Raw genomic sequence first — 22,439 nt, 5'->3', positions numbered from 1 at the left:
TCAGGGCCCCAATCCCCCAGCTGTCACTCCGGCCGCCCGACTGATTGAAAACAATCAGGCCTCTGATGGCACAATTACCCTGACCCTTTAGCCAGGCGATGCCGCCATAATCAGACCCTGATTAGGCTGCTTTGGGCCTCCTTCACTCTGCCGAGAAGGTTAATTTGGGCATCCGCCCGAAAAAAAACGTGCGGGAGCCAATACCCAGCCGATATAGTTTGCCTGTCAATCATCGTCACACCGACTTCTCTCCGAGTCTCACGCTCTGGAAATCACATTTTCTTGGGTCTTTGTTTTTTTCCCCCTTCTTTGCAGTTTGCCTTTCTCTGGCTGCTCTCTCTCTCCCTCTCCCTTTCTCTCTCTCTCTTTGGGGAGGAGGGGAGGAAGGGGAAGTTGATTTATTCTCTGCCCCAAGGAAGTTCTCTGATCCAGCGTGACCTTCACAGTCAGCCTACCGGAGCGCACACATCCCTCCGCCACTTCAGAGGTGGGAGGAGGAGGGAGAGCGAGGGAAAGAGAGAGAAAGGAGGAGAGGGGTGTAGATAGCAAGACCGAGAAGAGGACAAAGCAGAGAGTGGAAGGGGGGGTGTAAATACTGTTGCGTTGGCATGTATTTAAGAAGGAAGAGAAAAAGGAGAGGCATTGACAGTAGCAGGACAATATATACAGTGCATGAGTGATTGATGTGTGAATATGTCTGTGTCTATGTAAATGGTGTTTTGGTGTGCTGTTTGTACAGAATATGGTTTGAATGCATATACAAGCCAGTGTAATGTTTGAATAGGATTTCAGTGTGTATGCAGTGTGCCTGCGAGTCAGGAGGAGGTGCTGACAGTGAACCGCTCCAGCTCAGTAATCTTGCAGTGCTAAGTTCCCTGTCTCTGTACTGATTGTGTTAAAAGCCACTTTGTTTCCCTGATAATGGTATCAGTGATCTTCAGCCATCTCACCCACATTCACACGCTGCTGCCACAGCTAAACAGCCTCCGATTGCTCTCAAGTTCAATTAAATCCCCTCTCTGCTTCTCTCCTCTCCTGGTCCTCAACAAAGGAATATACCGGTGGATATTCATGATGCTTGCACACAACACACTATTGTGTGTGTGTGTGCGTTTGTATAAGTGTGTTAATGTATACAGTAACACACTCGTCTTGATCTTGCAACACTGCTCTGTAGGCATTTAGAATACTAATAAGTATGATTCGCGTCACTCTGTCTTCCTCTTCCCCTCTCGTCTCTAGCTGGTAGTGTGCTGGTTAGAGCATGACTGTCGGTACCAGTACACAGAGGACCTGATACAGCATGTTCGTTACGGCCTTATGGATGTGGCCGCCCTGCACCACGTGGCACAGTGCCACCCGCTGGTCCAGTCCAGTGCCACCGCCGCCACCCTAGTGGACGAGGCTATAGAGTACCACCGTGCCACCTACGCCCAACCCCTCCGCCAGACCGCCCACACCAAGCCCCGCTTCCAGTCTCTCACCCTCTACATCGCCGGCGGGCGCAAGCGCGAGGTGAGCCGCGTACGGGAGCTGCGCTACTTCAACCCGGCCGCCCAGGAGAACGTGCGGGTGGCAGGGTGCTCCAACTGGAGCGAGCTGGCGCCCATGCCCGCCGGGCGCAGCCACCACTGCGTGGCCGTCATGGGTCACTTCCTGTTTGTGGCGGGCGGCGAGGTGGAGCATTCCACGGGGAGGACGTGTGCAGTGAGGACCGCCTGTCGGTACGACCCCCGGGGGAACCGCTGGACAGAGATAGCCTCCATGAAGGCGTGCAGGGAACACTTTGTCCTGGGGGCTCTGGGCCAGTACCTGTACGCTGTGGGGGGGAGGAATGAGCTGAGACAGGTGCTGCCCACTGTGGAACGCTACTGTCCCAGGAGGAACAAGTGGACCTTCGTCCAGTCCTTTGACCGCTCGCTGTCCTGCCACGCCGGCTGTGTGGCTGACGACCTGCTCTGGGTCTCAGGTACACACACACCCAGATGGAGAATAGTGCATAACAGACTGAACACACACACATACTGTACATACAGTGGGGGAAAAAAGTATTTAGTCAGCCACCAGTTGTGCAAGTTCTCCCACTTAAAAAGATGAGAGAGGCCTGTAAATTTCATCATATGTGCACGTCAACTATGACAGACAAATTGAGAAAAAAAAATCCTGAAAATCACATTGTAGAATTTTTAATGAATTTATTTGCAAATTATGGTGGAAAATAAGTATTTGGTCACCTACAAACAAGCAAGATTTCTGGCTCTCACAGACCTGTAACTTCTTCTTTAAGAGGCTCCTCTGTCCTCCACTCGTTACCTGTATTAATGGCACCTGTTTGAACTTGTTATCAGTATAAAAGACACCTGTCCACAACCTCAAACAGTCACACTCCAAACTCCACTATGGCCAAGACCAAAGAGCTGTCAAAGGACACCAGAAACAAAATTGTAGACCTGCACCAGGCTGGGAAGACTGAATCTGCAATAGGTAAGCAGCTTGGTTTGAAGAAATCAACTGTGGGAGCAATTATTAGGAAATGGAAGACATACAAGACCACTGATAATCTCCCTCGATCTGGGGCTCCACGCAAGATCTCACCCAGTGGGGTCAAAATGATCACAAGAACGGTGAGCAAAAATCCCAGAACCACACGGGGGGACCTAGTGAATGACCTGCAGAGAGCTGGGACCAAAGTAACAAAGCCTACCATCAGTAACACACTACGCCGCCAGGGACTCAAATCCTGCAGTGCCAGACGTGTCCCCCTGCTTAAGCCAGTACATGTCCAGGCCCGTCTGAAGTTTGCTAGAGTGCATTTGGATGATCCAGAAGAGGATTGGGAGAATGTCATATGGTCAGATGAAACCAAAATAGAACTTTTAGGTAAATACTCAACTCGTCGTGTTTGGAGGACAAAGAATGCTGAGTTGCATCCAAAGAACACCATACCTACTGTGAAGCATGGGGGTGGAAACATCATGCTTTGGGGCTGTTTTTCTGCAAAGGGACCAGGACGACTGATCCGTGTAAAGGAAAGAATGAATGGGGCCATGTATCGTGAGATTTTGAGTGAAAACCTCCTTCCATCAGCAAGGGCATTGATGATGAAACGTGGCTGGGTCTTTCAGCATGACAATGATCCCAAACACACCGCCCGGGCAACGAAGGAGTGGCTTCGTAAGAAGCATTTCAAGGTCCTGGAGTGGCCTAGCCAGTCTCCAGATCTCAACCCCATAGAAAATCTTTGGAGGGAGTTGAAAGTCCGTGTTGCCCAGCGACAGCCCCAAAACATCACTGCTCTAGAGGAGATCTGCATGGAGGAATGGGCCAAAATACCAGCAACAGTGTGTGAAAACCTTGTGAAGACTTACAGAAAACGTTTGACCTGTGTCATTGCCAACAAAGTGTATATAACAAAGTATTGAGAAACTTTTGTTATTGACCAAATACTTATTTTCCACCATAATTTGCAAATAAATTCATAAAAAATCCTACAATGTGATTTTCTGGAAAAAAAATTCTCATTTTGTCTGTCATAGTTGACGTGTACCTATGATGAAAATTACAGGCCTCTCTCATCTTTTTAAGTGGGAGAACTTGCACAATTGGTGGCTGACTAAATACTTTTTCCCCCCACTGTATACACACACACACATGCACGCCACCTGTGTGTAATACTCTTCTCTGTTACAGGTGGAGTCACAAACACAGCTCAGTACCAGAATAGACTGATGGTGTACGACCCAGAACAGGTAACTGAAGAACAGGTAGTACAGAGAAATAAGAGAAAAGACAGTAAGACAAATGTCATCCAAACATTTAAGAACCATGGATTCAGAACAATCTGTTTATGTGATAGCTGGGTAATACGCTTGTTTACTGCAATAGGAGGATGTGTGTTTGTGTGCGTGTGAGACAGAGAGCCCGCGCGCAAGGGGGAGAGTAATAGAGAGAGAAAGAGAGCAAGAGAGAGAGAGAGTGAGCGAGCAGGAGACAGAGAAAGTCTCATTTGTATTCACCGTGGAGCTACATTCACCTGCCAGGAACACCACCCCCCACCCACACTACCCTCAACAGATGGCCAACCGTCAACTCCCACCAGACATAGGCACACACACGCGCGAACACACATACACAATCGCACACACACACACGCTAGCTCACATACGCACACAAACATGGTCACGTACACTCACCCCCCTTTCCCCCACACACACATACAAAACAACCATAGACACACTTAGTCAAATGTGCACAGTCGGATACTCCAGGTAAAATGGAGAGGGTGAAGTATATTATTAGGAATGGGGAGAAATCACTAGGAAAAGTCATAGCCCTGGTGACACATTATTTATCCAGCACTGAACATACATCAATTACCCAAGCAGGGATATGCTAAAATATTAATCCATCTATTCAACATCTTCTCACCATCCTTTTTGCTCCCCACCTTCTCTTTCTCTCACTCTCTCCCCCCACCCCTCTCTCCTCCATTCCCCCCCTCTCCACTCACCCCTCTCTCTCTCTTTCCCCATCTCTCCCCCTTTCTCTCTCTGACAGAACCAGTGGCTGGCCCGCAGTCCCATGTTGCAGAGGCGAGTGTACCACGTCATGGCCGTGGTGAGAAGGCAGCTGTATGTGCTGGGAGGTAATGACCTGGACTACAACAACGACCGCATCCTGGTCCGCCACATCGACTCCTATGACATAGACATGGACCAGTGGACCCGCTGCACCTTCAGCCTACTCACGGGTGGGTGGGCTGCACATACACACGCTCATGCATACGCATGCACGTGCACACACACGCAGACACACACACGTACGCATGCACACATACTAGATAAGATCACTGTCCTCCTTTTTCCCTTGTGACTATCCACCCCTCCCGACCTTGATTCCCTGTGAAGTTGTCAAATAAGTTCAAGGTGAAGTCATGAGAGGAGACAGAGTTATTTCCGGAACTTTCTGAATGCACCCTATGTCTCAGGTGACATTGAATCATATGGCCTCTCTTTGGCACAGTGAATCATTGTTTTCGCTATCTCCTCCGCAGGTCAGAACGAGTCTGGCGTGGCAGTCCATGATGACCGAATCTATGTTGTTGGTGGATATTCTATTTGGACCAATGAGCCCCTAGCGTGTATTCAGGTGAGTGACAGATTTATTAAAATATGTTGTGCATTATAAATCATTATGCATAGTTAATAAGGTGTTTTGAATGCACTTATAATGCATTATAAAGAAAGAGGGTGTTCATAGCAAATGTTCTCTTATTAAAATCTCTTATTATTTCATGTGTATGACATTTATATTTCACTTCCTGTGGTCCAGGTGTTGGACGTGAGCACGGAGGGGAAGGAGGAAGTGTTCTATGGACCAACTCTACCATTCGCCTCCAATGGAATAGCAACGTGTTTCCTCCCTGCCCCATACTTCACCTGCCCCAACCTACAGACTCTACAAGTGCCCCATCACAGGATAGGAGCTGTCTAACACACTAATAGAGACTACAGTAAATGTCTACATAGATACATCATGCAAACAGCTCATAAGGACATACATACAATTATGTAACACAAAATAATAGAACCAAAGGTCTACTCCTTTACAACAGCCCCACTCTTCCTCTAAATGCATACACACAATATCTACACTAAACACACACACTATTGCCACCCATATAAGATTACCCACATCTTCCCCAGTGTCAGGATCCCAACCTAACCACTTCAAGTGCAGGCGTCACTGCCCACCCTGAGGACTTTACACTACCTATGAACTGAAAAAAACGTGGCCCTGAATGGAAAAAGGAGGGTCCTCAAGAGGACATTGAGGAGGTTCCCTATTCATATACAGCTACCCTGTAATGATAGACTGATCTTCCATCAGCTGCAGGGTGGGTGTCAATTCCATTTCACTTCAGTCAATTCAGGAAGTAAACAGAAATTCTGATTACAATTTCTGCTAATTGAAAAGCATTGAGAATAGTAGATATTGATTGGAATAATATATCCTGAATTAACATGGAATTGACCCCAACTCTGCTCAGATGACTGGTTGAATAAAGGGCTGCTCTAGTCAAACTGGTGCAGAACAGAAGATCGCAATGCTGGAGCACTCTACGGAGTGAAACGGCTCCCTCTTTTACTAATGCACTATAGGGCTATTGACACTAACTAGCTGTACTTACTTATTACTTACCATAACCCATCTACTTCATACAAAGCCAATGGACCCATCCAAGGACATTTCAGTTGAAACCTGTTGTGTGAACTGTGGACCCATCTTACTCTTTCTTGAGCGTGTGTTTTCTATTCAAGCTCAGGATTTAAGACTGTTTAACAGTTCAATGAATGTGTCTGACCCACTGTTTTCATACAGTGCATATACTCAACATACTGTATGTAGGAGAACCACTGTATTATGACATTTTCAAAACATCTCGTTTTACTTTGACCAAAAAATAAGACAAAAGTAATTCCGTAACTCCACCAGCCTCCAGCAGTGAGGAAGTGTGAGAAAGAGTACTTTAAAAACATGTCTTGGTTTTCAGAATAAAGAGGTATGGTACTGTATCAATAAAGCCCATAATAAGTTGAATCGAGCAAGTTGTTCATCTGCCCATATTTTTTTAATGGGCACAGGGGAGGGTAGTGCGCTTTTCCCCTGGTTTACAATCTCCCTTTTGCAGGCTTTACTATAGAATTCATTCTATCTTTACCCAATTTTCTCATCTGCTTGCATGCACCTCCCCAATATCAAGGTGTTTTGGTACTTCCCTTAGGCATTACGCTTTTCCACACACTAACTATTATTATAAACTGGGTGGTTCGAGCCCTGAATGCTAATTGGCTGACAGCCGTGGTATACAGTGGGGAAAAAATGTATTTAGTCAGCCACCAATTGTGCAAGTTCTCCCACTTAAAAAGATGAGAGAGGCCTGTAATTTTCATCATATCACATTGTAGGATTTTTAATGAATTTATTTGCAAATTATGGTGGAAAATAAGTATTTGATCAATAACAAAAGTTTCTCAATACTTTGTTATATACCCTTTGTTGGCAATGACACAGGTCAAACGTTTTCTATAAGTCTTCACAAGGTTTTCACACACTGTTGCTGGTATTTTGGCCCATTCCTCCATGCAGATCTCCTCTAGAGCAGTGATGTTGAAAGTCTGTGTCGCTGGGCAACACGGACTTTCAACTCCCTCCAAAGATTTTCTATGGGGTTGAGATCTGGAGACTGGCTAGGCCACTCCAGGACCTTGAAATGCTTCTTACGAAGCCACTCCTTCGTTGCCCGGGCGGTGTGTTTGGGATCATTGTCATGCTGAAAGACCCAGCCACGTTTCATCTTCAATGCCCTTGCTGATGGAAGGAGGTTTTCACTCAAAATCTCACGATACATGGCCCCATTCATTCTTTCCTTTACACGGATCAGTCATCCTAGTCCCTTTGCAGAAAAACAGCCCCAAAGCATGATGTTTCCACCTCCATGCTTCACAGTAGGTATGGTGTTCTTTGGATGCAACTCAGCATTCTTTGTCCTCCAAACACGACGAGTTGAGTATTTACCTAAAAGTTCTATTTTGGTTTCATCTGACCATATGACATTCTCCCAATCCTCTTCTGGATCATCCAAATGCACTCTAGCAAACTTCAGACGGGCCTGGACATGTACTGGCTTAAGCAGGGGGACACGTCTGGTACTGCAGGATTTGAGTCGCTGGCGGCGTAGTGTGTTACTGATGGTAGGCTTTGTTACTTTGGTCCCAGCTCTCTGCAGGTCATTCACTAGGTCCCCCCGTGTGGTTCTGGGATTTTTGCTCACCGTTCTTGTGATCATTTTGACCCCACGGGGTGAGATCTTGCGTGGAGCCCCAGATCGAGGGAGATTATCAGTGGTCTTGTATGTCTTCCATTTCCTAATAATTGCTCCCACAGTTGATTTCTTCAAACCAAGCTGCTTACCTATTGCAGATTCAGTCTTCCCAGCCTGGTGCAGGTCTACAATTTTGTTTCTGGTGTCCTTTGACAGCTCTTTGGTCTTGGCCATAGTGGAGTTTGGAGTGTGACTGTTTGAGGTTGTGGACAGGTGTCTTTTATACTGATAACAAGTTCAAACAGGTGCCATTAATACAGGTAACGAGTGGAGGACAGAGGAGCCTCTTAAAGAAGAAGTTACAGGTCTGTGAGAGCCAGAAATCTTGCTTGTTTGTAGGTGACCAAATACTTATTTTCCACCATAATTTGCAAATAAATTCATAAAAAATCCTACAATGTGATTTTCTGGATTTTTTTTCCTCAATTTGTCTGTCATAGTTGACGTGTACCTATGATGAAAATTACAGGCCTCTCTCATCTTTTTAAGTGGGAGAACTTGCACAATTGGTGGCTGACTAAATACTTTTTTTCCCCACTGTATCATATACCACGGGTATGACAAAACATTTATTTGTATTGCTCTAATTACATTGGTAACCAGTTTATAATAACAATACGGCACCTCGGGGGTTTGTGGTATATGGCCAATATACCACGCCTATGGGCTGTATCCAGGCACTCCGCGTTGCGTTGTGCATAAGAACAGCCCTTAGCCGTGGTATATTGGCCATATACTACATCCCCTCGGGCCTTATTGCTGAACTATACCACAGGTATACACTGAGTATATGGCCAATATACCACGGCTAAAGGCTGTTCTTATGCACAACGCAACGCGGAGTGCCTGGATACAGCCCATAGGCGTGGTATATTGGCCATATACCACAACCCCCCAAGGTGCCGTATTGTTATTATAAACTGGTTTCCAATGTAATTAGAGCGGGGCGGGGCGGTGTTCTTTCATGTTTGGCATACTCCGTCTTCTCTACCAGTCTGTCTATGCTGCCCTCTATCTACCATTCATAGTGACAATAGTGGAAGGTCGACCGTTTGTCCAGATCTGCAAGTCTGCCACAGTGGACGCATCATATGCATAAAAACAAATGATTCCCATGGTTTATCCACCATTCATTTTTCACAATTAATTGTGTGTTTGGTGTAGGCTTACTTTGGCGTGACGTTTTGATAACCATGTCATTCTCTCTCGGACAAGGTGAGTTTTATCAATATATTAGCCTCAATTTACTCTAAAATATTTGCAATGCTAATTATTGATAAAAGTTACCTTGTCTGAGAGATTTGCGCGGTTATCAAAACGTCACGCTAGGATAAGCCCACATGAAACCAAGACCTTATATGAAGTAGTTCTAAAATCCCAGATGGAAACATGAATGGTGAAAAAACGATTGGAACCATTTCCGTGTTTAATGACTCATACTGTGGTACTCAATAGGCTACCTAGCAATCATAGCACACATACAATCATTCAAAGCTGCACCAATATTCAATATAGATCTACATAACAGAGAGGAATAGCTGATAGAAAGTGGACAGGTGAGGTGCATCACTGAGCATGAAAGATGAGACGCAGCTCAAAAAGCTCCCCTATTGAGCTTGTTTAGGGACAATATAATTATCCTACATAGACTAGCCTACAACACCACAATGCAATGAATAATTGCATTATTGTTTTCAAGTGAGTTCAAACTTCTACCCTAGACTGCAGTGAAAATGTCATTTGAATAACGGTGCAAAAGCCCTGCGATTTGAATGTTTCACTCCATCTGGATCAGTTGCGGGTCTACTCTCCACAGTTTATAAGGTCTAGAAAGGCACAGTAGCAGGCCAGTCTGGCTGTATTTCTACTTCAGATACTGAGATGCGCTCTCTTGTTGTGGATCATCATTCTCTCATGTCGTCCTATAATAATGTGACTCCCAGCAGGCCCAGTTATTCAGGAAAGCTCAACACGCACTGCCTCCTCTCTGATCTGAGCAGCTATTCTTCATGCACCTAGAATCTAATGCTTCAATATAGCCTAAATATTTGTCATTTTACTTTTAGAGTTTATTCATTGCCTTTTATATGTGGCATAAACCCAACCAGTCACAATGTTTTAATCTGATTACTTCAGAAGTCTCCTGTAGGCTGCCTGCGCACTTTCGTCTAAAATATAATTCCAGCATCCAAACTGTGCAGTGTCCATTGGATGAATGGAAAGACATGTTACAAAACAAAAAAGTTTAATGACAATCGGAGACTGTCAAGCCAAGCCTTCGATACTGGGTAGACCTACAAGGTAGGGAGGGATGAAGGCCTATTTTGTGTTTGTCTAGATTGACACAGTCTATTTGATTGTGGTGTTTAAAAAGCAAACCATGATACTGAAGCGACTGAAGTCGGTATGCTTCACCTATTGGTTGTGTGGTGCATTGGCACAGAAACCTGTTGGTGGATCATTCGTTGCATCTATTTTATAGAATTGTAAATATAGCATCAACATTTCTTAAATCAGATTTCCCCCTAGCTGATCATTGTCTGCAGCTGGCTCTGATCGTAGTGTAATAAAATAGACAGGGAGAATGAGCTTGTCCGTGGTGGTCGGCGAACCCTGAAACTTCTGTCCCGTAGCCCCGCATGGCATCAAATGTGCCACAAAAGCATGCTGAAGCGGTAAAGTCAATATCCACATTTATAAACACATGGTCGCTATAGTTCTTTTTATTTGTGGTTGTTAACATTATTTTGAGTTAATTCTATGAGGGGGAGAGTATGCCAAAAAATTACTACAGTACAAGGGGAGGGTCATGTGAAAATATTTTTTACATTGGGGAGGGGGGCAAAACAAATTTAGGACACCTCAAGTTGGACCAGGCGTGAAATGATGACTGCTGAAATGAAGCCTGATTGCAAAGGAAAAAGGGAATGGGAAAAGCAGAAGTAATCTTTCGGACTCTGGCTGTATCTGATGAGGGATACAGTGTCAGGAAAGGAGGTGGTTCTGCCTGTAAAGTTGGGCCAACACAAAGAGTGCATTAGCACACAGAGATCCTATTTGTCTACTATCAGTAGTTACTATCACACCATATAAATAGTTAAATGTATAATATGTTGTTCTTCTATCTCTATGTTCCAAGCCTGTGAAATTAGGAAACTGAAATCTGACAAAAAAAAATGTCAGCACATTATTTAATTTCTTAACACCTTTTTGAAAAATATTTCAACGTGAAGATGGAAACTTGATCATAAATTATGATCTGTATAACTCCAACAGGACAATTTCTATACATTATGTACATGTATATACATTAATTTCAAGCCCAGTGGTGTTGGGGTCAACAGCATGGTGTCCTGGGGTCAAGGGTCAGTCCTCCTCCAGGCTGATGATCTCCACCTGACCACCGTCCCCAAGCAGGGTCAGCAAATTCCTGTATGCATTCCTGTCACACATGCAGAGAGTGTGAGTGAGAGGGGGGTCACAAAATGACTCAAAGATGTCACCGCACAAGATCCAGTATATTTCATACAAAGAGTTGACTGTGTCACTGAACACTGCATCAGGGTTCACCGTATATATGCAGTGCATTTGGAAAGTATTCAGACCCCTTGACGTTTTCCCCCCAAAATTACATTACAGCCTTATTCTAAAATTGATAACATTGTTTTTTCCCACTCATCAATCTACACACAATACCCCATAATGACAAAGCAAAAACAGGTTTTTAGAAATGTTTGCAAATTTATTACAAATAAAAAACGGAAATATCACATTTACATAAGTATTCAGATCCTTTACTCAGTACTTTGTTGAAGCGCCTTTTACAGCGATTACAGCCTTGAATCTTCTTGGGTATGACGCTACAAGCTTGGCACACCTGTATTTCTCCCATTCTTCTCTGCAGATCCTCTCAAGCTCTGTCAGGTTGGATGGGGAGCGTCGCTGCACAGCTATTTTCAAGTCTCTCCAGAGATGTTCGATTGGGTTCTGGCTGGGCCACTCAAGGACATTCAGAGACTTGTCCCGAAGCCACTCCTGCGTTGTCTTGGCTGTATGCTTAGGGTCGTTGTCTTGTTGGAAGGTGAACCTTCGCCACCGTCTGAGGACCTGAGCATGTTTTCATCAAGGATCTCTCTGTACTTTGCGCCGTTCAACTTTCCCTCGATCCAGACTTTCCCTAGTCTCCCAGTCCCTGCCGCTGAAAAACATCCCCACAGCATGATGCTGCCACCACCATGCTTCACCGTAGGGATGCTGCCACGTTTCCTCCAGACGTGACACTTGGCATTCAGGCCAAAGAGTTCAATCTTGGTTTCATCAGACCAGAGAATCTTGTTTCTCATGGTCAGAGTCCTTTAGGTGCCTTTTGGCAAACTCCAAGCGGGATGTCATGTGCCTTTTACTGAGGTGTGGCTTCCGTCTGGCCACTCTACCATAAAAGGCCTGATTGGTGGAGTGCTACAGAGATGGTTGTCTTTCTGGAAGGTTCTCCCATCTCCACAGAGGAACTCTGGAGCTCTGTCATCGGGTTCTTGGTCACCTCCCTGACCAAGGACCTTCTCCCCCGATTGCTCAGTTTGGCCGGGCGGCCAGCTCTAGGAAGAGTCTTGGTGGTTCCAAACTTCTTCCATTTAAGAATGATGGAGGCCACTGTGTTCTTGGGGACCTTAAATACTGCAGAAATGTTTTAGTACCCTTCCCCAGATCTGTGCCTCGACACAATCCTGTCTCTGAGCTCTACGGACAATTCCTCTGACCTCATGGCTTGATTTTTGCTCTGACATGCACTGTCAACTGTGGGATCTTATATAGACAGGTGTGTGCCTTTCCAAATCATGTCCAATCAATTGAATTTACCACAGGTGGACTCCAATCAAGTTGTAGAAACATGTCAAGGATGATCAATTGAAACAGGATGCACCTGAGCGTAATTTCGGGTCTGAATACTTATGTAAATAACGTATCCGTTTAAAAAAAAATACATTTGCAAACATTTCTAAGAACCTGTTTTCACTTTGTCATTATGGGGTATTGTGTGTAGATTGATGAGGGGAAAAAATCATTTAATCAATTTTAGAATAAGGCTGTAACGTAACAATATGGAAAAAATAAAGGGGTCTGAATACTTTCCGAATGCACTGTGTATACAGTTGAAGTCGGAAGTTTACATACACTTAGGTTGGAGTCGTTAACTCGTTTTTAAACCTCTCCACAAATTTCTTTTTAATAAACTATAGTTTTGTCAAGTCGGTTAGGACATCTACTTTGTGCATGACACAAGTAATTTTTCCAACAATTGTTTACAGACAGATTATTTCACTGTATCTCAATTCCAGTGGGTCAGAAGTTTACATACACTAAGTTGACTGTGCCTTTAAACAGCTTGGAAAATTCCAGAAAAGGATGTCATGGCTTTAGAAGCTTATGATAGGCTAATTGACATCATTTGAGTACAATTGGAGGTGTACCTGTGGATGTATTTCAAGGCCTACCTTCAAACTCAGTGCCTCTTTGCTTGACATCATGGGAAAATCAAAAGAAAATCAGCCAAGACCTCAAAAAAATAATTGTAGACCTCCACAAGTCTGGTTCATCCTTGGGAGCAATTTCCAAACGCCTGAATGTACCACCTTCATTTGTACAAACAATAGTACGCAAGTACAAACACCATGGGACCACGCAGCCATCATACCGCTCAGGAAGGAGACGAGTTCTGTCTCCTCGAGATGAACGTACTTTGGTGCGAAAAGTGCAAATCAATCCCAGAACAACAGCAAAGGACCTTGTGAAGATGCTGGAGGAAACAGGTACAAAAGTATCTATATCCACAGTAAAACGAGTCCTATATCGACATAACCTGAAAGGCCGCACAGCAAGGAAGAAGCCACTGCTCCAAAACCGCCATAAAAAAGCCAGACTACGGTTTACAACTGCACATGGGGACAAAGATCGTACTTTTTGGAGAAATGCCTCTGGTCTGATGAAACAAAAATAGAACTGTTTGGCCATAATGATCATCGTTATGTTTGGAGGAAAAGGGGGGAGAATTGCAAGCCGAAGAACACCATCCCAACCATGAAGCATGGGGGTGGCAGCATCATGCTGTGGGGGTGCTTTGCTGCAGGAGGGACTGGTGCACTTCACAAAATAGATGGCATCATGAGGAAGGAAAATGATGTGGATATATTGAAGCAACATCTTAAGACATCAGTCAGGAAGTTAAAGCTTGGTCGCAAATGGGTCTTCCAAATGGACAATGACCCCAAGCATACTTCCAAAGTTGTGGCAAAATGGCTTAAGGACAACAAAGTCAAGGTATTGGAGTGGCCATCACAAAGCCCTGACCTCAATCCTATAGAACATTTGTGGGCAGAACTGAAAAAGCATGTGCGAGCAAGGAGGCCTACAAACCTGACTCAGTTACACCAGCTCTGTCAGGAGGAATGGGCCAAAATTCACCCAACTTATTGTGGGAAGCTTGTGGAAGGCTACCTGAAACGTTTGACCCAAGTTAAACAATTTAAAGGCAATGCTACCAAATACTAATTGAGTGTATGTAAACTTCTGACCCACTGGGAATGTGATGAAATAAATAAAAGCTGAAATAAATAATTCTCTCTACTATTATTCTGACATTTCACATTCTTAAAATAAGTGGTGATCCTAACTGACTTAAGACAGGGAATTTTTACTAGGATTAAATGTCAGGAATTGTGGAAAACTGAGTTTAAATGTATTTGGCTAAGGTGTATGTAAACTTCCGACTTCAACTGTGTGTTGTGTGTGTGTGTGTGTGTGTGTGTGTGTGTGTGTGTGTGTGTGTGTGTGTGTAATATATATATACACAGTGGGGAGAACAAGTATTTGATACAATGCCGATTTTGCAGGTTTTCCTACTTACAAAGCATGTAGAGGTCTGTAATTTTTTATCATAGGTACACTTCAACTGTGAGAGACGGAATCTAAAACAAAAATCCAGAAAATCACATTGTATGATTTTTAAGTAATTAATTTGCATTTTATTGCATGACATAAGTATTTGATACATCAGAAAAGCAGAACTTAATATTTGGTACAGAAACCTTTGTTTGCAATTACAGAGATCATACGTTTCCTGTAGGTCTTGACCAGGTTTGCACACACTGCAGCAGGGATTTTGGCCCACTCCTCCATACAGACCTTCTCCAGATCCTTCAGGTTTCGGGGCTGTCGCTGGGCAATACGGACTTTCAGCTCCCTCCAAAGATGTTCCATTGGGTTCAGGTCTGGAGACTGGCTAGGCCACTCCAGGACCTTGAGATGCTTCTTACGGAGCCACTCCTTAGTTGCCCTGGCTGTGTGTTTCGGGTCGTTGTCATGCTGGAAGACCCAGCTACGACCCATCTTCAATGTTCTTACTGAGGGAAGGAGGTTGTTGGCCAAGATCTCGCGATACATGGCCTCATCCATCCTCCCCTCAATACGGTGCAGTCGTCCTGTCCCCTTTGCAGAAAAGCATCCCCAAAGAATGATGTTTCCACCTCCATGCTTCACAGTTGGGATGGTGTTCTTGGGGTTGTACTCATCCTTCTTCTTCCTCCAAACACGGCGAGTGGAGTTTAGACCAAAAAGCTCTATTTTTGTCTCATCAGACCACATGACCTTCTCCTACTCCTCCTCTGGATCATCCAGATGGTCATTGGCAAACTTCAGACGGGCCTGGACATGCGCTGGCTTGAGCAGGGGGACCTTGCGTGCGCTGCAGGATTTTAATCCATGACGGCGTAGTGTGTTACTAATGGTTTTCTTTGAGACTGTGGTCCCAGCTCTCTTCAGGTCATTGACCAGGTCCTGCCGTGTAGTTCTGGGCTGATCCCTCACCTTCCTCATGATCATTGATGCCCCACGAGGTGAGATCTTGCATGGAGCCCCAGACCGAGGGTGATTGACCGTCATCTTGAACTTCTTCCATTTTCTAATAATTGAGCCAACAGTTGTTGCCTTCTCACCAAGCTGCTTGCCTATTGTCCTGTAGCCCATCCCAGCCTTGTGCAGGTCTACAATTTTATCCCTGATGTCCTTACACAGCTCTCTGGTCTTGGCCATTGTGGAGAGGTTGGAGTCTGTTTGATTGAGTGTGTGGACGGGTGTCTTTTATACAGGTAACGAGTTCAAACAGGTGCAGTTAATACAGGTAATGAGTGGAGAACAGGAGGGCTTCTTAAAGAAAAACTAACAGGTCTGTGAGAGCCGGAATTCTTACTGGTTGGTAGGTGATCAAATACTTATGTCATGCAATAAAATGCAAATTAATTACTTAAAAATCATACAATGTGATTTTCTGGATTTTTGTTTTAGATTCCGTCTCTCACAGTTGAAGTGTACCTATGATAAAAATTACAGACCTCTACATGCTTTGTAAGTAGGAAAACCTGCAAAATTGGCAGTGTATCAAATACTTGTTCTCTCCACTGTGTGTGTGTGTGTGTGTATATATATATATGTATGTATGTGTGTTGGGGGTTGTGTGTTTTTATTAATGATGTGGTTTGGTATCTGTAATGAAGGTTTTTTGACTACTGTAAAGCATTTTAATATTCCCGACACTTCAGATGTTTTCCCCACATAGGCCACCACGCAATTTATACCGTGCGATAATGGTTCCCCATGGTGTGCGCAAATGTAGCATTATATCAGGTTGAGTGACAAGAATCGGATAAAAAGGCATCCTACGTGCTATCGGACTGCTCCGGACTGCTAATTCCCATACTGCAATAGTACTTAGTTGTTCCGCATCTCTCCAAATATAAATGAACCATAAAAATAGGATTATGTCTACGTTAGGTTAGACTAGTGGTTGGGAATGGGTTTAGAACTCTACCTCAGTGTGGTGTTCTTGCCCAGTCCTCTCTTGTGTTCTGTATTTCTCAGACTCAGCGACAGAACAGGGATCAGGACCTGGACCACATGACTGTCCAGAACCGCTATCGTCTCCAGAACACTGTACACCTGTCTGTCATACACCCCCTCGTTCTCCTCCACAAAGGACCTGAACACACAGACACAGTAAGACAGAGATACTGTAACACCAATGTACATGCTTTATACACACACATAAAGCATTGCAGATATATAAAAATGTCTAACCGTGATGGTCAATAGCATGGCTGCCCTAGAACAGTGTCATGTTCAGTAGGGCACGAAATGGAAGAAAATGTTGGGAACTGAGTGAAACAGGGAGGTATTATACGAACTTGTCCAACGTTTGAAAACATTTTGCTACGGTGCACAATAATAGACACGAGTCAAGTGCAGAGAGGAAGAGTAAAGGCTACGGTAGTTGGTGTCACTCACCGTAGAACAGTGACGGTCTGGTTACATGGTGCATCCCCTGCGGCGGCTGAACATCTCCCCACCACCAGCTGCAGGGCCTCTGTACTGGTCCTCCTCACTGTGAACGCACAGCTGCTGTTAGACTAGTTACCACATGCACACACACGTTGCACACACACGAAAACCTATAAAAACACTACCCATAGGAGCAAGCATGTTCGCATATTGTTCACAAATAGGATTACTGTGTATACGTGTCTTTATTTGTGTACTCTCACCATGAGGCTCGTTGACAAGCTTCAGGCAGCGGAGCAGAGAGGGGAGGGGCATGGTGAGTAGGGCGGGGTCATTGTCATTGTTCCGTCTCAGCAGCTCTAATAGGAAGGCCAGGACCGTGGCCAGGCGGGGAGGAGGGGCGTGGACTTTGAACTGCAGGAAGTTCTCACTATGGAGACAGACACAGAAGAGGTATGACACAGAGCCAGTAATGTCTGGCCATTTAGTAGATGCTCTAAGGAGGCTGTCAAGGTGGAGTAGGATGAAGTTGTCCTGAGACACTGCTCCAAGGTCAGTTTGGCTTTGCATTCCCCTCCCTAATTATTAAAGGTGAGGATTTGGGCAGGGTTAACTGATCCTGGATCTGTACCTAAGAGCAATCTCTACCCAGAGCGTCAGAATCTTACCTGATCACCTGCAGGATGCTCCTTCTCAGCGCTGCCCCACACGGGGTGGGCGTGGATTCGCAGGCTGCCAGCAGCACCGGGTGATTGGCTATGGCCCCAACCGATGGTGTGGCAGGCAGGAAGTGGTCCAGGTACTTGGAGATGACATCGCGGAGCTGCTTCTTCAGGTAGGCCCCCTGAGACTGAGACATACTGGCTGCTATAGACAGACCCTGGAGGGGAGGAAAGGAGTGAAACAGGAGAGACAGAGAGAAGATCAGTTAGTATAGTATTACTAATGCTGATGGAAAATATCTCTACATTTTTCTTTCCTCCCCTCCAACCCTGTTAGTACTTTTGGAAGTATCCAAACAATACTTTTTTTCTGAAGTATCCAAACTGGGGTAGTCAGTAACATGATGTTTAGGTAGAGGGAGTGTGTGTGTGTGGGTATGTGTGTCTGTGTGCGAGAGTGTGCTTGCATGTGTGTGTGTTCGCAGGTGTGTGTGCGCGCGTGTCCCCCACCTGCAGGTAGAGGGGCAGGCTGTCCCTCAAGGCCTTGTCCAACCCGGACAGAGAGTTAGGGAGGAGCAGCCCATTGACAATGTTGAACAGCAGCTGCTGGGCCTTGGAGGTGGCCAGTAGGGGACTCCAGTGCTTCACCACGCACCCTGAGAACACACACACACACACAGTCAACACCAAGGATGACAGACATTCAACGTGTTTGAGGAGATAGACTCGAAGCAAGTCACTGGGCAGAATTGCTCATCTTGTTCATATCCTGATACTCTCAAACACGCTGATTCCTTCTCGCCCAATACCAAATTGACCTCTAGCCAATATATTTTCTATGCACTTGTGGAGATCCAAAATTATTGAATAGGTAGAAGCAATATGGTTATAGCTCCACCTTACACTTATCCAGTCCTTACAGATTCACACAAATGCCTAGGGGGATAGGGGTAGGCCTCAGTGATGCATATACCCACCCACAGCCCAGTAGGCCAGCAGCAGCCCCTCCTGAGGACTCTTATTGACCAGGTAGGGTTTGATATACTTCATGATGTCCCCTGTGTAGTCCAGAGCACGGGCGACCATGACCGAACGCTCAGACAACACCTGCAGCCCACTGTACACACGCCCCACAGCCTGAGAGAGAAAAATACAAAAGCGACAATGTATTTAAGGTGTATTTGTATGGAAATGCAGACTTGCCTTTCAGCGTTTGCTGTTGATATACACGTAACTGCCAAAATAAAGGAAACACCAACATAAAGTGTCTTAATAGGGCGTTGGGCCACCACAAGCCAGAACAGCTTCAATGCCCCTTGGCATAGATTCTACAAAGGTCTGGAACTCTATTGGAGGGATGCGACACCATTCTTCCAAGATAAATTCCATCATTTGGTATTTTGTTGATGGTGGTGGAAAACGCAGTTTCAGGCGCCGCTCCAGAATCTCCCATAAGTGTTCAATTGGGTTGGGATCTGGTGATTGAGACACGCACACACAAACACACCCTTTAAACACCCCATGCTACTTTGAGACCCTTCTTTCAAAGTCACAGAGATCTCTTCTTCTAGCCATGGTAGCCAAAATAATGGGCATGTTTATACATGACCCTAAGCATGATGGGATATTAATTGCTTAATTAACTCAGGACCACACCTGTGTGGAAGCACCTGCTTTCAATATACTTTGTATCCCTCGTTTACTCAAGTCTTTCCATACACACAAAAAAAAAAAATTATGCACGCATGACTGTAAGTCGCTTTGGATAAAAGCGTCTGCTAAATGGCATATTATAATTAATTATTATTATTATTTTAGCAGTTACCTGTACAGTGAGGAAAAAAAGTATTTGATCCCCTGCTGATTTTGTACGTTTGCCCACTGACAAAGAAATTATCAGTCTATAATTTTAATTTATTTGAACAGTGAGAGACAGAATAACAACAAAAAAATCCAGAAAAACGCATGTCAAAAATGTTATAAATTGATTTGCATTTTAATGAGGGAAATAAGTATTTGACCCCCTCTCAATCAGAAAGATTTCTGGCTCCCAGGTGTCTTTTATACAGGTAACGAGCTGAGATTAGGAGCACACTCTTAAAGGGAGTGCTCCTAATCTCAGCTTGTTCCCTGTATAAAAGACACCTGTCCACAGAAGCAATCAATCAATCAGATTCCAAACTCTCCACCATGGCCAAGACCAAATAATAGAGGAATTATGATTATGACTAAAATTGTTAACCCCAATACTGATGATGACTGTGTGAACTGTGTTAGGGTTATCATTATAAACCCACTAACAGAGGGGGTGAAAAACTGCTGAGACAAACATTCCAACAGGGAGGGGACTTAGAAACTAGTTAATCATTCTATACTGTGGAAATGTACAGGCCGCCTAAAGGTGGGCGGAGCAAAGTTCCTTTGTGTGAAGGCATATATAAAGACTGTATATGTGTTTTGGGGGGAGAGCTCTCCATGATTAAATAATACAGATCATCCTAGCTGGTTGTGGACCTTTGTATAATTCATGATTAAAACCAGAGCCTTACCCCCTCTGGGAATTATTCAAAGCATTGAGTTTAATTAGAGATAGAAATTCTCGTGACACCAAAGAGCTCTCCAAGGATGTCAGGGACAAGATTGTAGACCTACACAAGGCTGGAATGGGCTGCAATACCATCGCCAAGCAGCTTGGTGAGGTGACAATAGTTGGTGCGATTATTCGCAAATGGAAGAAACACAAAATAACTGTAAATCTCCCTCGGCCTGGGGCTCCATGCAAGATCTCACCTCGTGGAGTTGCAATGATCATGAGAACGGTGAGGAATCAGCCCAGAACTACACGGGAGGATCTTGTCAATGATCTCAAGGCAGCTGGGACCATAGTCACCAAGAAAACAATTGGTAACACACTACGCCGTGAAGGACTGAAATCCTGCAGTGCCCGCAAGGTCCCCCTGCTCAAGAAAGCACATATACAGGCCCGTCTGAAGTTTGCCAATGAACATCTGAATGATTCAGAGGAGAACTGGGTGAAAGTGTTGTGGTCAGATGAGACCAAAATGGAGCTCTTTGGCATCAACTCAACTCGCCGTGTTTGGAGGAGGAGGAATGCTGCCTATGACCCCAAGAACACCATCCCCACTGTCAAACATGGAGGTGGAAACATTATGCTTTGGGGGTGTTTTTCTGCTAAGGGGACAGGACAACTTCACCACATCAAAGGGACGATGGACGGGGCCATGTACCGTCAAATCTTGGGTGAGAACCTCCTTCCCTCAGTCAGGGCATTGAAAATGGGTCGTGGATGGGTATTCCAGCATGACAATGACCCAAAACACATGGCCAAGGCAACAAAGGATTGGCTCAAGAAGAAGCACATTAAGGTCCTGGAGTGGCCTAGCCAGTCTCCAGACCTTAATCCCATAGAAAATCTGTGGAGGGAGCTGAAGGTTCGAGTTGCCAAACGTCAGCCTCGAAACCTTAATGACTTGGAGAAGATCTGCAAAGAGGAGTGGGACAAAATCCCTCCTGAGATGTGTGCAAACCTGGTGGCCAACTACAAGGAATGTCTGGCCTCTGTGATTGCCAACAAGGGTTTTGCCACCAAGTACTAAGTCATGTTTTGCAGAGGGGTCAAATACTTATTTCCCTCATTAAAATGCAAATCAATTTATAACATTTTTGACATGCGTTTTTCTGGATTTTTTTTTTGTTATTCTGTCTCTCACTGTTCAAATAAACCTACCATTAAAATGATAGACTGATCATGTATTTGTCAGTGGGCAAACGTACAAAATCAGCAGGGGATCAAATACTTTTTTCCCTCACTGTATGTATCTTGCATGTTGCAAATATCCTTGTGCGTGTGCGTGACGAGGTGCTACCCTGTTACAGTGTGTGCGTGACGAGGTGCTACCCTGTTAGTGTGTGCGTGACGAGGTGCTACCCTGTTAGTGTGTGCGTGACGAGGTGCTACCCTGTTACAGTGTGTGCGTGACGAGGTGCTACCCTGTTACAGTGTGTGCGTGACGAGGTGCTACCCTGTTACAGTGTGTGCGTGACGAGGTGCTACCCTGTTAGTGTGTGCGTGACGAGGTGCTACCCTGTTACAGTGTGTGCGTGACGAGGTGCTACCCTGTTAGTGTGTGCGTGACGAGGTGCTACCCTGTTAGTGTGTGCGTGACGAGGTGCTACCCTGTTAGTGTGTGCGTGACGAGGTGCTACCCTGTTAGTGTGTGCGTGACGAGGTGCTACCCTGTTACAGTGTGTGCGTGACGAGGTGCTACCCTGTTAGTGTGTGCGTGACGAGGTGCTACACTGTTAGTGTGTGCGTGACGAGGTGCTACCCTGTTAGTGTGTGCGTGACGAGGTGCTACCCTGTTAGTGTGTGCGTGACGAGGTGCTACCCTGTTACAGTGTGTGCGTGACGAGGTGCTACCCTGTCAGTGTGTGCGTGACGAGGTGCTACCCTGTTAGTGTGTGCGTGACGAGGTGCTACCCTGTTACAGTGTGTGCGTGACGAGGTGCTACCCTGTTACAGTGTGTGCGTGACGAGGTGCTAC

General features: G+C 45.1%; 2 protein-coding genes across 2 annotated transcripts in view; one reads left to right on the top strand and one right to left on the bottom strand.

Moving 5' to 3' along the window:
* The window catches only part of LOC311117911 (kelch-like protein 32), a 61,934-nt gene extending 55,332 nt beyond the window's left edge, over positions 1-6,602 (top strand). Inside the window, exons 7-11 of the mRNA XM_084157578.1 lie at positions 1,243-1,969; positions 3,691-3,749; positions 4,558-4,750; positions 5,054-5,148; positions 5,332-6,602. Of these exons, the coding sequence (XP_084013704.1) occupies positions 1,243-1,969; positions 3,691-3,749; positions 4,558-4,750; positions 5,054-5,148; positions 5,332-5,493 (1,236 nt within the window). The 3' untranslated portion in view covers positions 5,494-6,602. The remainder of the gene's footprint in view (positions 1-1,242; positions 1,970-3,690; positions 3,750-4,557; positions 4,751-5,053; positions 5,149-5,331) is intronic.
* A 3,990-nt stretch (positions 6,603-10,592) lies between these two features.
* The window catches only part of LOC311115410 (protein MMS22-like), a 36,321-nt gene continuing 24,474 nt past the window's right edge, over positions 10,593-22,439 (bottom strand). Inside the window, exons 19-25 of the mRNA XM_084157305.1 lie at positions 18,852-19,011; positions 18,385-18,530; positions 17,881-18,092; positions 17,476-17,642; positions 17,219-17,315; positions 16,746-16,913; positions 10,593-11,327 (exon numbers count right to left, since the gene is read on the bottom strand). Of these exons, the coding sequence (XP_084013431.1) occupies positions 11,252-11,327; positions 16,746-16,913; positions 17,219-17,315; positions 17,476-17,642; positions 17,881-18,092; positions 18,385-18,530; positions 18,852-19,011 (1,026 nt within the window). The 3' untranslated portion in view covers positions 10,593-11,251. The remainder of the gene's footprint in view (positions 11,328-16,745; positions 16,914-17,218; positions 17,316-17,475; positions 17,643-17,880; positions 18,093-18,384; positions 18,531-18,851; positions 19,012-22,439) is intronic.

This window comes from Coregonus lavaretus (genome assembly GCF_964263955.1).
Source record: "Coregonus lavaretus genome assembly, chromosome: 3".
NCBI lineage: Eukaryota > Metazoa > Chordata > Actinopteri > Salmoniformes > Salmonidae > Coregonus > Coregonus lavaretus.
Note: the sequence above shows the minus strand (reverse complement) of the source record. Positions and strands in the feature narration are given on the sequence as shown.